Source organism: Moschus berezovskii, chromosome 28 (assembly GCF_049115385.1).
Source record: "Moschus berezovskii isolate FMDL1 chromosome 28, NW_MosBer_1.0, whole genome shotgun sequence".
Lineage (NCBI taxonomy): Eukaryota > Metazoa > Chordata > Mammalia > Artiodactyla > Moschidae > Moschus > Moschus berezovskii.
Window position 1 is genome coordinate 12,182,758 of NC_142487.1, and position 16,074 is coordinate 12,198,831.

The 16,074-nt window shown below is 51.2% G+C and overlaps 1 protein-coding gene across 1 annotated transcript in view; it reads left to right on the forward strand.

Moving 5' to 3' along the window:
- The window catches only part of LOC148773572 (uncharacterized), a 65,672-nt gene that overhangs the window by 18,357 nt on the left and 31,241 nt on the right, over window positions 1-16,074 (forward strand). The window contains exon 4 of the mRNA XM_088833358.1: window positions 4,886-5,025. Within this exon, the coding sequence (XP_088689484.1) occupies window positions 4,886-4,979 (94 nt within the window). The 3' untranslated portion in view covers window positions 4,980-5,025. The remainder of the gene's footprint in view (window positions 1-4,885; window positions 5,026-16,074) is intronic.

Here is a 16,074-nt window from a genome sequence, read left to right on the forward strand (position 1 = left end):
TGATAGCCTTTGTTTCCGATAAGTGAAGCTGGCCCCTTTCTGGCTTAGAGCATTTGTTATTTGATGGACTCCCTTGTGCAGAGTGGGAACGTTCACATTCTTCCTGTTCTGAGGTGTCTCACTTTCTGGAGTTTAAGAATCGGGACTCACTTATGTGGCTGAGGGAGTGGCTTCAGCGGAGGCCCCAGGGCTCCAGTGTGGGCCGGAGCCGCTCGGGTGGACACATCACCGCATAGTATGGAGGGAAGTTTTGCGGTGAGGAGGTTCCTTTTCTCTGCTGCCGGCTGTGCCCTTCCCTAAATCAGCCGTCCGCCTGCTTCTTGGGTTCGAAGGGGCTCAAACGAGCTATAAAGCCCACGCAGACCAGCTGGGAGAGGCCAGCCTTGGTGAGCCTCGATGAAGCGTGGCTGCTTCCAGTGAACCGAGTATTTGGGGCACGCGTGCGCGCAGCCTATGCGGTGGGGACCCTGCTCCTGCCCTGGGACTGGAGACCCAGGAGCCTGAGTCTGGGCCCGGAAGTGGCCGCTGTGACCACGCACCAGGTCTGAGCTGTTAGTCTGGGAGGAGCGTGTACCGGGGCGGGGGTGAGGCTGCTGGCTTGCGGCTCTGATCGCTGGCCACCGCACGCGCCCTCCCTCTCCTGCTCTGCTCCGTGGGGCCCCGCGACGTCCGAGCGCTTGGTCTGCTCTGGACAGCCGGGGGGGACTTCAGGGAGGGGCTGCCTTTGGGCTGAGAGGTGGCCAGACAGTGGTTTGCAGGGCGAATGGCAGGGAGAGGGGTCTCTGTCCTGGGCCCCTGGAACCCTGTGCACTGAGTTCGGACAGCGCAGACCTGAGCGTGACCTCTGTGTGCTGTGAGCACGGGCTTCGCTCTCACGGTCATGTGTGTGGGTTATAGGTCAGTTCGCTTGTGCAGTGTGTGTGCTGCCCACTCTTGCTCATTGCTCATAGTGGGATGTGTGTGAACAGTCGGGGCCACTGTTGGCGGTGGGACCACGTGTCCAGGCAGCTTGGCAGGAGGGCGGGTCCACAGTGACTGCGTGGCTCCTGCGTTTCTGGCTCTACTGGGCCTGGGCGGGGAGGGCACAGGGAAACATTAGCAGAGCAAGCCTGGGTCAGGTCCTGCTAGCACAGAATATGCCTGGTGGTCTAGCTTCAAGGGTCAGATCCCATCTGTGTGCGTGGCTGGCGGTGGACGGCATTGCTGGGGAGGGGACACAGGTGCTGGGAGGAAGTGGCAGTTGATCCGTGACCGTGACTTGCATGGTAGAGGGAGGAGGGGGGCTCAGGGGACGAGTGTGAGTGGAGGTGGGACTCGGAGGCGGGAGGCACAGTCCTTGTTGAAGGTGGAGAGTTCGGTGGTTCTAACTTCATGGCGCTGGGTGGAGGTCTGCAGACTGAGTCTCTTGTGGAGCTTCTGCCCATCTTTGCTGAAAACCGAATCAACCAGCAGTGATGGTAAAATGGGGCTGTGGGGACACCAGCCTTCCATCTGTTTTCACAGCTGGTTGTTTGCCCTGGAGACTCTGTCCCCAACTCAGGGCTGTAAGACTTGGAACTTGTTCACATTTCACAAAATGCTTAAATGTGTGTATTCTGAACAGCTCGTACCAGGGAGTTAGGCTTGTCACTTTTGCATGGTGACAGTAGTGGCTTCTGTTTGCAAAGCACTTGAACTTTTTCAAGCTCTTCAAAGACAGTGTTTAATCTCATGATCCTTGGATTTAGGGAACAAATAATGAGATATACATGGAAATGTAATTAATTTCTAATGTGACTATTAGCTGAATATGGGATTCAGTTTATTTTAATGTACAAAACCTGATGGGAAGAGGTGCCCAGCAGTCATCCAGGCCTCACAGTGGGTGGTTTTCTGAAGGAACCCAGGCTTTGCAGCTTGCTGGCTGGGCAGGCATCATTTTGGGAGGTTAGGGCAAATGCTAGTCAAATTCAGAGCACAAGGCAGCTTGAGGGCTGATCTGAACAGTCATTTCCCTGTGGTTGTCAGAAAGAGACGTGGGGTGTGGCAGGGTACGTGGGACAGTGCTCTCACCTCCCTTGTTAGAGGACGCTGTGCCGGCGGCCCTTTGTGGCACTTAAATCACAGCAGGTCCTGGCACACCTGGAGTGTCACCTGGTGGTCATGATGGAGCCGACGTCCCCCTGTTTGTCCCGTGTCCTTCAGACAAGCTGGTTTTCCCCTTGTGGCTTGGATGCTGTCTTAGTGTCTGTCTGTTCAGCTGTGGGTACGGGTTACTGCCAATCTGGCTCCCCTTTTAACAGAGGAGTGTTTGAGCCGTGACATCAGGCTGCCCCAGCCCTCGCGGTGCCTGGCCACCCCTGCGCCTCGACCTTGGCAACTCCTTCTCCTCGGGTTCTTTTCTTCTGTGGCCACCATGTGTCCCTTCACCTTCTTGGACCACAAGCAGAGTCAGGCTTGCTCTGCAGCTTTCTGCTCTCTCTTTTGCAGGCCCCAGAGGTGCTGTTTCTCCCCAAATCCAGGTGTGTCCTGAGCTGGTGATGGAGGCAGAGGCCAAAGGGTCCCTTGCGTCCCCTGCTTGGATATCCACTAAACCGCCAGTGTGGGCCAGGTGTCCCTTGGAGGTTTTGGTGCAAAGAAAGCGCTTTCTGCTCTCTTGGGCTGTGGATCAGTACCTATCTTTGAGGGTCAGTGGCATTTGGGGGTGGCCTGACCCTGAAGGACTGTGTGGGGAAATGGCCCCTCCTTGCTGAGCAAATGCTTGTCTTCTGTGTTGCTGGGATGTTCTCTGCTGTTGGTGGAGTGGGGACTGGCGAGGAGGGGCAGGTGGTCAGTGAGCAGAGCCCGGCGAGCTGGTGGGGGGACTGAGTACCGCTTATCTGAGCTTCCTTCCTGTGGTTCTTTGTCACTGATTCTGGCGAGGTTTTATGGACAACCTCCTCATGATGAGATGTGGTTGGGTGCTTGTGACATGGCCTGGGGGTCTGGCCATGTCTGAGGGGTCTGGCCCTCAGTCAGTGGGGAAGGTTTCTGACTACTGAGCCACCCACCCATGCCTGGAAAGCATAGAATTCCGTCGCGTGGATTGAAATGGGCTCTGTATTTACGTGGAGGCCTTTGTCCCTGACTCCACATTCAGGCCTGACTGGCCAGTGGTCCTCCCCAAGTCTGTGACCAGAACCGTGTCCTGATCCCCTCTCTCTGCCCAGTGATTCAGACACAAAACCAGGAGCCCTCCTGGACTCCCCCTCCCCGCTCAGGGGCTTGTTCTGCCTTCAGAATCTGTCCTAAATCTGGCCACTTGTCTCCGTCACCAGGAGCTCGGTGTGTGTCCCTCCCCTGGGCTCATGCAGGGGTCCCTTCCCTATAGTCTGGTTTCAGCCCAGTGGCTGAGTGAACCTGGCCTGGTGATTGGGCTGCTGTGCCTGGCCTGGGGGCATGACTGCTGTCCCCTGGGGCTCCCCACTGTCCAGCTCCACCCCCAGGGCTTTGTGGTTGCTACTGAGACCCCTCTCCGCAGGGCTGTGCGTCCATCACTCACTTCACTCCAGCCTCGGTCGGGTGTCCTGCCCAGACCCTGTCCCGGTTTCCTCCGCTGCCCAGGACAGCGAGCATAGGACCTGGGGAGCACAGGACCCAGGGAGCACAGACCGGAGCCAGGATGCAGCAGGACAGCCACTCCTGGGGTGGGGGAGGGGTGGGGCACTGAGGGTCCCACCACAGTCACCAGGGGTCAGGCCAGGCCTCAGCGTGAACAGATGGTACCTATCAGAAAGGCTGAAGCACAGCCCAGGCTGGGGGCCGAGGGGGCGCTGGCACAGCTCAACTTTACACCACCCCCGCTTGCCCCCAGGTGTTTCCTCATCTACATTAACTTTCATTTGACTGTTTTCCCCAAAATGACCTGCTCTCGCCCTCCCTCCCCCTCTTCCCTTTTAACCCACTTGCCAAATAAACTATTGGTGAATGAAAAATTTTCTGTTTCAAGCAAATGAATCGAACTGTGGAAGATCATCAGATTTGTTAGTGTTCTTGAAATCATCATAGGTAGAGATTTTTCCCTTTAGACCAAGTGTCTGTTATAACCTCGGTTCTCCTCAGCTGTTTTCTTCTGTCCTTGGGATCAGGAAAAGTTCAAAGTAGAAAAAGTTACGATATGTGAGTCATTTTCCCATTTTGTCAAAGAAGACTAAGCCCTGAACAGGTCCCTGGGAGCTTGACTCATCCTCCAGACACCTGACTGTGCTTTTATTCTGGTGTTAGATTCATCTTGAATTGTGTGGCCTCCCAGGTGGCACTAGCGGTAAAGAACCCACCTGTCAATGCAGGAGACACAAGAGACCCCGGTTTGATCCCTGAGTTGGGAAGATCCCTTGGTGGAGGGCATGGCAACCCATTCCATGCTTGGAGAATCCCATGGACAGAGGAGTGTGGTGGGCTGTAGTCCATGGTGTCACAAAGAGACACAACTGAAGTGATTTAGCACACACAGCACACCTTATGTTTCAAATTCACGAGGATATGAAAATTATTTACGTGAAACAAGGAAAAAACCTGAATAAGACAAATTCCAGTTAGTGGCAAGTAACACAGCGATTCATTTCCAGTGGTGGATTTCAGCCCGTGTAATGTGTCACAGACACTAGGGGTGCTTGCGGGTGAGGTGGGATTCTCCCCACGTCTGGGGGACACGTCTGTGGTCCTGCCCCCTCCAGCAGTGGCGGGCTATCTCAGGGCCGAGTTCCACTCTGCCTCCATCAGGAGTCTGCTGGAACGAGGCAGGCACTGCACTTCCCTGGAGAACACCTGCAGGGGACGGGCCAGGACCTTAAGAATGGATGTCTCCAGCATTGCCCAAGGATGATTTTGAAATCCTGTCTTTTTACCCTTTCCTTGTTTGCTACAGTGATCACTTTTATAACAAGAAAATCACCAGTGAACTTGATTTTTCAGGCCATGGAACAAAAAGTCAATTTCTGAAAAACTGGAAAACAACGTGATACGTGTCTTTTTCAAGCATCATGGAAGCAGGAACGAGTTGTTATGGTGAGGTTCACTCTGCCTGGAGAGCAGTGTCCTGAGCGTCCGTGTATACCAACTTTCTCGTCAGATGTGGAAACAGTCACACGCAGGATCACGGTTCCGTCTTTTCCCCTCAAATCGCCATTTGGCTTTGATCTAAAAGCAAGAACAATCCTGCATGCTCTCTGCAGCCTCTGCCTCTCAGCCTGAGGTCACCTGAGGTCATCTGGGGTTGCCTGTGAGCCCACCTTGCATGTTGTCTGAGGCTCCATCCTTGCCCACTGAGAGCAGACTGTTCAGAAAGCTGGCCCAGGGACCTTCAATTTCCACATCCATGTGTTTCTGCAGCCTTGTGTTGGAACACATGCGGGTTTTCCGATGCCCTCCTCTGAACCACTTGCAGAAATTCATGGTCACGTGTCTATAAGGTTTTCCCTTCAGTCTGTCCATGGTGTAGAACACAGATACTGCAGCCCCTCTGTGTGACTGGCCGCTGTTGACTCGCTGGCGTAGGTACAGGAGTGGGCCATGAGGAAATGTGGCCCATGGAGATGGAATCCCCGTTTCTGCTGGTGTCTCTGGAGCTGGGCTGGAGGGCCACCATGCTGGGGGCCGTCCTCTCTTAGTGTGGCATTAGGCCAGCTTGTTTGGAGGCCCTGGTACTCTGCACCTCTGACATCCTGTTAGTCACACTTGGAAATGAGAACATTTCCACTTAACCTTGGGGCTTCCTAGGCGGCACTAGTAGTAAAGAACCTGCCTGCCCATGCAGGAGATATAAGAGATGTGGGTTCAATCCCTGGGTCGGGAAGATCCCCTGGAGGAGAAAGTGGCAACCCACTCCCATATTCTTGCCTGGAGAATCCTATGGATAGAGGAACCTGGTGGGCTACAGTCCATGGGGTCAAAAAGAGTCGGACATGACTGAAGCAATTTAGCACACATGCGCTTAGCCTTAGGGTTGAACATTCCTGCAGGTAGGTCACAAATGATGTCAAGATTTTAAAAGTTAGGTTACCTTTGTTCATGAAAATCTATAATGTCTTTTTATCTACAGACTTTTAATGATTTTTCCTAACAGCAACCATTTATTCATTGACGATAAACCAAGGAGGAGGAAGACCCAGGCAAACCCGAGGTCTCCAAACATCGTAAATAGAAACACATCCATTCTCACCACACAGACTTTTCAGGTTCCAACCTGGGCAGCGTTTTAGTTACCAGGAGGTAGTGAGAATTATGGATTGTGTTTTCAGGGTGTCTGCAAGTTTTAAAAATCCACATCCCCACTCCTTTCTACCATTATGCCTCGGCCTTTTTAAACAAACTTGCTATTAGTGACATTGTAGTGACTGTGTTTACACAGAGTCCTCCTGCCCTTCACCCACTTCCCTGACTTTGGTTTCTGATGCCGCATCGGCTCACGGTGACTTGCATCACAGGCGCAATGCACACAGACTTCCTGGGTCTCATCACTGCTCCTACTAAACCCTCCCTGTTACCAGTGCTTAGTCATTCAGTCGTGTCTCACTCTTTGTGACGCCATGGACTGTAGCCTGCCAGGGTCCTCTGTCCATGGGATTTCTCCAGGCAAGAATACTGGAGTGGGTTGCGATTTCCTTCTCCAGAGGATCTTCCCAACCCAGGGGTCTAACCAGGGCCTCCTGCATTGCAGGCAGATTCTTTACCATCTGAGTCACCAGGGAAGCCTAGACCGAATCCTGTATTTGTGTTGTGTTCAGCCACTGCTATGTTTATTCCTCCAGCTTATCTTCACCGTCTTATCACTGTAAAATTTCAAATGATGAATGTAGAGAAGAGCAGAACGTCTGAACTGGTTCCCTCTCTCGACTGTGACCAGCCTGTGGCTTGTTCACTTTTGTCCCCACTGGAACTCATGTCCTGCTCAATGAACTGACCTCGAGCAGCGCCTGCAGCTTCAGCAGTGCCCTTTCCACGTGTGCCTAGGGGCCCTGTGAGGTCGCTGAGGACCTGATGCTCTGTAGTCGCTCCTGTAACACCATGAAGTGAGAACCGGGTTGGGTCCTTTCCTGCCTTCTTCCAGTTTCCAGGAAAAGTGCCCTGAGTAGGAAGTCAAGCAGAAGGGTCTACGGGCAGTTGCCCTCACTCCAGAGCCCCCGCCACACTCAGTTCATGTTTCTTGTTCAGCCTGAGCCCCTCCAGCTCCGCCTGACCTCGGCACAGAGCCTGACTTCTGTGCCCACCTTCTCCAGGTACTCAGATGCCCCTGATCTGACATGCTCCTCTCCCTGCAAGAGCTGACTGTGGGTGCCTTTCCCCGGTCATGACTGGTGCCTAACACAGACATCCCCCCAGAGCGTTATCTGGTACTTGTTAGTTGAGTGAGTGAATGAACCACCAGCCTATGCTAGTAAGCTGCTTCGCCCCAAGGTGGGGATAGCTAGAGAGGGCTCAGTGTTGGTCCCTTGGGGTTATTACATTGTAAGATGTTACAATTGTTTCACTGAGTTGTGGAGTTTCAGGCTGTGGAGGAGGTGGGGTGCTTTTCTTACTGGTCTTCAAGTTAAGTTAGTGTTTGTAGTAAACTTAACCCTGGTGACCAAAGAAGGGAAATCGAAAAGAATGCTTCCTTTGGGCTTCCCTGGAAATGGGACCGTCTGAGGGGACATGGGTCTTCCAGCGGGAACCGAGCGTGTGGATGGAGTAAGTCTGCTCGCCGTGAATGAAGCTTGATGAAAGCTGATGTGATTTCTGAAGCTCAGCTGCAGATGTGCGTTCGTCCCCCAGTGGATGTTTACTGTGTTGGGGACCCTGGCAGCACCCCAGCCCTGTGCCGGCTGGAGGACTGGCTTCAGGAGGCCTTTGGTGCCCACTTTGCACTTATGCAGACCCTGGTGGTGTTGCAGCCGTGGGCGGAAGCCTGGCCTGGTGGGTCCCGGCGACGAGGCCTGGCCTTTTCCCTCAGTCATCTGAAGCATCAGGAATTCTTCATGGGTGGATGCTGACTTGTGTGTGCGCTCCTGCCACACTGTCCTCAGGGGACTCAGTCCACACCCCACAGGGCAGAGCCTGGGATGGTGAGGCCTGTGGCAACCACTGAGTCATGTGGAAACAGAAGCTGGGATGTGGGCGCTGGTGTGTGAGTCAGCCTTGGGGTGCTCTGGAGGGAAGGGTCTGTGGGGGGCCGTCCTTGCTCCTGGCTCCCTCTCTGTGCAGTCGCATCAGGGTCTTCTGTTGAATTTGTGTCTTGGGATTTTGTTCACTTTCTAGACTGCTGCCTGGGCTGTCAGAACTTGCCTCTTAATGGGGTCCTGGGGATGGAGGGACCAGCCGGCATCTCCCCAGGGGCCCTGAGCTTGGACCCTTGGACAGCAGCAAGTCTGTGGGGCTGCTGTGAGCAAGGTCCCACGTGCCTCAAGCATCTTCAGTGGCCTGGCACCTGCAGGTACTTCTCTAGGGAGCTGGGTGAGCTGGGGTGTGCCCCGGCACACAGTAGGGAGCCTCTCTTCTCTATGGAAAGGGTCAAGAGAGGGGGGCTGCCTGGATGGGAATTCTGGGCGTCACACCTGTGCTGCATGGCACCTGCCAGGGTGAGGAAGTCGCTGAGACGCACAACTGTCTGCCATGTCCATGCACTTGGAAGCATTGCCCATGGATCTCAGAGCTGTTTGTTGTGTTTTCCTTAAACATTTCTCTTGTCAGAATGATGAGAAAATTGCCTGTGTGGGAACTCAGAAGTGCAAATTTGTTAATACCTCCTTTGACAACGGAGGTCAAACTGCTGCTTTGTGTTCAGAGCGGTTTATGAGCTGTCACAAGTCACTTCCCGTTAAAAATGCTGCGGGCAAGTGCAGGGGGTGGGGGTTCAGGGGGGACCTGCTGAGCAGGGCCAGAGGCCCAGTGGACACACGCTGCTAAGGGTCTTCAGCCGGTGAATTAAATGGTAAAGGGTGAGGTGGCCAGGTTCCTGTGGAAAAGCTGTTTTGAAAGTCTTTTCCCTTTTAGTAATCCCCAGAGGCCTGATGTGAAGGTGCTAGTTGATGTAGCCCTTCTTTTGACGGCCAGAGAGGGGCCCTCGCTGGCCTTCATCAGCCTGGCCTCCTGGTGGTGGACTTGCCCTGACTCACCCACCTAGCTGTTCATGGCAGGCAACTGCAGGGTGGTGTTCTGGGGTCCAGAGTGTAGCCCGGGCCCTTGATTTATGAGAAACCAGCCACTGCGTGGGGTGTTTTCCAGCACGGGTTCTCTGTGGAGGCGCTCTTCCCCGCAGGGCACACTTGACAGTGTGGGGAAGACATCTTTGGTTGTCATAACTGGGAGGCAGGGTTGGGGCTGGCGTTGGGTGGGTAGAGACCAGGGAGCCTGCAGCTGTCCTCCAGGGCAGGGGCGGTCACCCAGCCCCAGGTGTCAGCGCTGCTGAAGCCAGGAGCCCTGCCGCAGATGACAGGTGACAACGGTGGGCCACGGTTAGCACGTGCCGGCCGGGCAGCAGCTGGCAAGACTGAGAGCTCCAGTGTCTGCTGTTACTTCTTGTTGCTCGCTTAATATCCAGAAAAGAAACTCCATCGTCCCAAACCATCTTTTGTTTTTATTTTAAAATTTCTTATGTAATTTTTAAAGGGTTGCTCCATTTATAGTTATTATAAAATATTGGCTATGTTCCTTGTGCCATAAATACATCTTTGTAGCCAGTAGTTTTTACCTCCCACCCCCACCCCCACCCCTATGTTGCCCCTGATGACAGACTACTAGTTTGTTTTCTGTGTTGGTGATCCTGCTTTTTTTTCTGTTATATTCACTCGTTTGTTGTATTTTTTTATATTTTACATGTAAGTGAGGTCATACAGTGTTTGTCTTCCTCTGTCTGGCTTCAAATGGATGTTTAAACATGAAGAGGGACGTTCAGGATATGGACTCGTCCGTTGTGCCCTGAAGGTTAAATTCTTTCTTACAGTTGCCTTTCCTTTCTTTTACTAGGTCTCTAAAAAGCATTTGTGATCTAATTACACCTTGTAGTTAAGTCTGCAGTTGATACATTTGTTGTTCATTAATTCAGTGTTTAAGCCAATCATCTTTCCTTCTGGACTTTTTCTGAGGCCCAGGTTTGGTCTCTTGAGAGAAGTATTCCTCTTTCCTTAGCTGGCTGGGCACAGTGGTGTTCCAAGGTGGGCAGAGAAAGGATTGGGCCAGAAGAGTGGCCTTTTGACCTCTGTAACACAAGGTCCCAGAAAATGCCCTCTGAAGGAGACTCATAATTTGTGCAGAAAGGGCAGGTCTGTGGTATTCACCCCTAGACAGACCCACGACCCCGGAGGGGCAGCAGTTCCTCATTTTATCCTCAGATCAGGATGACCATGTGTTCCTGAAACTCGCTGTTGTTTTCCTGGCTTGCTTGTGTACACAGTCCCATAACATCTCCTTCAGAGAAAGAGTTTGCATAGTCTCTGGCAACTTCCTAATTTCTGACTATTGGATAAAATGAAGTTTTGTTGTGAATGTCCCACAGTTGCAGCTCTGAGTAAGGGCCTTGGTAAAAGGAGCTGCAAGCCTTAGTATGTTCTGTGTGTCCTGTGTTGTTGCATACTTTTCATTCATTTTCTCCCCAGTGTTTCTTTATTGTTTTCTGACTTTATAGCTATATCATCTTTATTATCTATTCATATCAACCTTCTATCTGTCAATCATCTCTGTCATCTTTATCTGTCATTTATTTCTGTCCATGTATCCTGTCTATGTGAAGCTCATACAGCACAAGAGGTGTTCATTCTGTCTTCCCCTCTAAGAGAAAAGGCTATACTTTATTTTCAGATACCTCCTAAGAGCACACGCTGATTTTGATCAAAGGTCACTGGTTGGCTGTTGAGTGGCCCCTGCACCACAGCTAGTAAACGTGCCCTCTGCTGCCTCAGCTTCTTTCAAGCCCAACAGCAGACGGGTCCTCTTAGTTGGCGGGCCTTGATACCTGTGGACAGGCATGTTCTCAGCTCTTCTTTGCCCGGGACTCTGGCTGGGTCATAAAGTTTTACATCAACTTGACCACATTTGCTCACAGCTGGGGTGTAGGGGTGCATGACAGTAGCGGCAGATGCGAGGTTCTCCGTGTAGCATCTTGGACTCAGCTGAGTATTTGCGGCTGCTGTTCTTTCTCCCACGATTTCCTTCCTTCTGCAAAGATGTCTTTCTCTCCAGGACTTGCTCTGTTTTTTTTGAACTTCTTTCTCAGTGGACAGGAGTGGTCACCTGCCCATTGGCGTGAAGTCCTTCTGTCTTGTCACTTGACTGAGGTGAGCCCTTCATCCATGGATGGAATCTCCCTGGGGACCAGGAGCTCATCATCTTGATGGCAGCCCCTTCGAGGCCCATGCGGACGGGGTGAAACGTGCCTGTGATTCCGAGCAGGCTGGCCTTCCTTCCACGTGGGCCGTTTGCAGGCACCACTGAGGCCACAATGGGCCTCCTCTTCCAGGCCAGACAGCTGGTCCTCCCCTGAGCTGTGAGGGAAGGACCCAGGCTGAAGACTGGGCAGCTTCCTCACTCCCTGGATCCACATCCTCAGAGTGGGCCTTGCTGCTCTTTAAAGAGAGAATATTCAGAACATGAGACACACCTGAATTTAATGATGAGTATAAAAACATTCTGTAAAGACAGAAATGAACACATATTTGTCATTGTTCAATTATACAGTGTCCTTCATGAGTGTAGCTAATTAAGAATGGACCTTTCTGTACATATCCTGAGTCAAATAACTTGGGAAAATGACATTCTTAGGCAGAGAAGCCTTTAACATGTGTTTTGTATTAAACCCTGTGCTGTTTCCTTTCTGTTCAAAATTGGGGTGAGCATTAAGCACTGTTTCATACTTTTCTCTGCAGATGGCTACATTTGGATTGTGTCAAGTAATTTCTTTCTAGCCTTTCTCTTCTTCCAAGACCGAATCTGGATTGATTCCTGTTTATAAAGTGTCCCAAGATCCTTGCTGGAGACTGTAGCTGGAGAAGGCACTGGAGTGCCTTTCACACCTGTGCTGTTGTAGAAAAACATTGAAAGTAAAATCTTTCTGAATCAGGAGCATCTCAACGTAGCTTGTAACAGAATTTGAGGCAGACGTTGGCAGAGTTGTCTGTAGAGTGACTCTTTTCCTGACCTAAAGCTGGGTCTCGAAGCCAGAAACCCAGTCTTCTCCTGGCTCTGCCTCCTCCTCCCTGCTCATCTGATCCATCTTGGGGCCGTCGAGTCCTGTGGTCGTCGTTCAGAGTATTCTCTCACTGGCCATTTCCATTCTTACTCGTAGTTAATACTTTGGCCACATAACGTGAAGAGCTGACTCATTTGAAAAGACCCTGATGCTGGGAAAGATTGAGGGCAGGAGGAGAAGGGGATGACAGAGGATGAGATGGTTGGATGGCATCACCGACTCAATGGACATGGGTTTGGGTGGACTCCAGCAGTTGGTGATGGACAGGGAGGCCTGGTGTGCTGCGATTCATGGGGTTGCAAAGAGTTGGACATGACTGAGCGACTGAACTGAACTGAACTGTGTTTTATTCCCGGTATTTCTTGCTTGGATTCTGCAGCAGCGTGGGGACAGACTGCTGTGCCTTTGACCTTTGGTTTTTCCTCCCCTCCCCTTGTGTCTTTTATGTGCTTTAGAGAGAGGATCTCAGACTTCAGTGTAAGAGTCACTGAGAGGGCTCCTTAAAATGCAGTTTATGAACTGTCAGGTGTTCTCATGTTCCCTGGTCTGGGACCCCAGAACAACTCGCAGCTGGCCATGTGGTCCAAGTGACCTGGCCTGAAACTCTGTCTCCTGGTCCCCTCCCACTGCTCCCCGTGGTACCCTGTTTCTCTGGCACCACCCAGCAGACCTTGCCCTTCCTGGCTACTCTGCCTGGAGGCTGCCCTTGTCGTCTGCTACACAGCTGGGTATCTCCTGGAGAGGAGGGTGCTCCTCCGGGCACATCTTCAGCTGCTGGAAGGTGTAGCAGGAATGAGCTTCTTGGGAAATGAAACACTTTGGGCAGGGTAGGCTTCTGCTCTGCTTCTCCAGAGCAGTTGCATCATCGGGAAAGGTAACAGGGTCTCCGTCAGTCTTTTGGGGGATTGCGTGTGTCCCTGCTCAGTTGTGGGTTCTGTGGCAGCCCCCCCGGCAGGGTGGCCTGGTGTCAGCCTCGCTCAGCTGCCCCAGGGCCCCCATCTCCTCCAGCTTCTGACCGCCAAGCTGCCTGCCTCTCTCCCTCACATAGGTCAGTTTCATTTGGGCTTAAATTTTGGTTTCCAAATGTCGGTAATGTTTAAGAATTACTTAGGGGCCTTGTTGAAATGCAGATTTCTAGATCCCACCCCCAGATGGTCTGACCTGGGGAGCTGAGACCTGCCCGGTGCCGAGGAGGCCGGATCTAGGCCCCAGAGAGTGGCCCTTGCACAGACCTGCCCCTTTCTCCCTTAGGATCCAGAACACAAAAGAGACTGGAGAGGCTCTCTGAGAACAGGACGTTTGTTCCATTCTTCTGCTCAGATAGTCTTGGGATCAAGGGCCTGCAGCAAACTGAGAAGGGAATCTGGTTTTCGCCTTTGTTGTGTCCAGAGGCCAAGAGAGGTGAGGTAGAGTCACCTCATCTTCCATGTCCCCGCCAAGGTCTTGGTGAGAATCTGCAGGATGTCCATGTTAAGGGGGAGGCAAATAGCAGCTCCTCAGGCTGCAGTTCTCAGTCACGGAAGTGGCTTCGGGAGTAGCAGTCTTCAGTTATACCTGTACTTGCAGAAAGCCCCAACAATTAAATGTATTTGAAACATTTTCTGCATGTGATTATGTAGAGTCATGCACTTTCATTTATTTGAATTTTTTTTTTTTTTTTGCTGTGGTGTGTCTTTGTTGCTGCTCATTGGCTTCTTCTAGTTGGTGAGTGGGGGCTACTCTCTTGTTGCTGTGGGTGGGCTTCTCATCGCAGTGGCTTCTCTTGTTGCAAAGCACGAGCTCTAGGTGCATGACCTTCAGTCATTGTAGTACACGGGCTTAGTTGTCCCATGGCATGTGGGATCTTCCCAAACCAGGGATCAAACCCGTGTCCCCTGTATTGGCAGGTGGATTCTTATACAGTGAACCACCAGGGAAGTCCATGCACTTTTAAATTATCAAGAAATGCTTGTTACTTTTGAAAACTATACTTGCAGCCCCTGGAAGCATACGTGCGTGTGTGTGTGTGTGTGCGCGCGTGTGCACACGTACACGCGGCCTTGTTGCACGGCTGTCACCAGAAGGCGCACTGTCTCTCTTGTTTGCAGGCAGCAGCACTGGGTCTCCCCCATCACACAGGGTGGGATTTGAGAGGAACAAGGACAGTTTTCTCAGGATCGTAAGAGTTTCCAAGGGCGACCTACGCATGATAATTCACTTTCTAAAAACAACCTGTGTAGCTCGCGTGCCTTTGACGCTGCCTCTGTGCTCAGACCTGGCTCCTGCTGTCTGCAGCTTGAGACGAGCACCCTCCCTTCACACTCGGTGCCCCTCAGCCTCAGCTCCTTCTTCCTTGGGGTCGGCTCTGGGGAGGTTGGGGTCAGGTCCCCCCCACCCCTTGCGAGTGGCAGTGTCCTGCGGCTGTGCTGGGGCCCTGGGAACGACTTGCATTGGACTGTGAGTCACTCTCCCTTTTTCTTTTTTTCACTCTCCTAAGTGTTAAAGTATAGTTGATTTATAATATTGTGTTAGTTTCAGATGTACAGCATAGTCTTTTGGTTTTTTGTTTGTTTTTGCAGATTATATTCCATTATAGGTTCTTACAAGACTGTGGCTTTAATTCCCCTTGCTACACAGTTATTCCTTGTTGCCTACCTATTTTTTGTATAGTATGTAACAAATTTACTGTTATCAAAGGGAAAGGGGAAGTGCGGAAGGAACAGATTAGGAGTATGGGATACAAACTAACTGTCCTTTCTGAGCTTGGGTTGAGGTCACCTGCAGATCAGGGCATTCTCTCCTCAGACTTTGTATTCTTGTACTTTTCAAGCTGAGCCCACTGCCACAGTGATTTCAGTCATTTTCTTTGTCAGTGCAGGGTGTTCTGTGGCTCTCGGAACGGACTGCAGACCGGGATGACTCCCCACCCTTCCAGTCTGTTCCTTTCCCTGTGCCCCAGTCTCCTCCAGGTGGGGGCATCTGGTCCCTTCCTCTGGCTTTCAGCTCTTGGCTCGACTCTTTTCCCTTCCTCTCCCCTCTCCCTTCTGGTCCTGGCAGCCACTGGAACCGGGAAGGTGGCTGATTGCTTTTTGTATTATGTCTTTCGGTTGTAACAATTTTCCTTCTCACAAAAATTATAGTTATTTGAATTTCCCAACTGTTTGGGCTCTGGCTAAGTGGGGCGTAATTTCACCCGAGGATCTGAAAACTTAGTGCTTATCGACTATACTGTTGAAGATGCTGAGGAAGGGAGATATTTTGATAAGTCAGTGGATGCAAAATGTTATGCTTTTCAAAACGACTCTTCCTTCTGGTCCTTCGGGGCTGAAGCATTCTGCCCACATCGCATTCTGCCCACATCTCATTCTGCCCTGGGCTTCATTGTCTATGACTAGCCTTGTGGGCTGAAGTCACTTCCTGATCTGTTTCCCCTCTCCTTATCTGTATCATTCATTTTAGCTTTTACTGCTATGTTAAAGGCAAAAGTAATGCACAGAGTGTAACTCTAAAATGTTGAGAAGCTATGCAGTATTATATTGTAAACCTGTATAAATTCTTAACAAAATTAGTGGTTTGGAAGGATTTTCAGGAGAACTCTATCTGAAAGGTAGTAAATTCCTTCAAATAACTGAACTTTGGCTTATAACAGGGTCATAGTTTGGCAGCATTCATGTTTTTAAAGCTTTCCAGAACTCAGAGGAGGAAATGATTCTGAGACAATGTAGTGATTAAAAAATAAAACTAATAAATTAACATTTTCATTGTTTGACAATGATTGATTTCCTTTCTTCCAACGTTTTACCCCACATTCTGAATCAATTAAACCATGTGAAGAACTAGAAGATTAGCTTGACTTTTTTTTCTGGTTGAAATTGGTTTTGCAGAAGTGGAAATTTGGCAGCAAGTATGGAAACTAG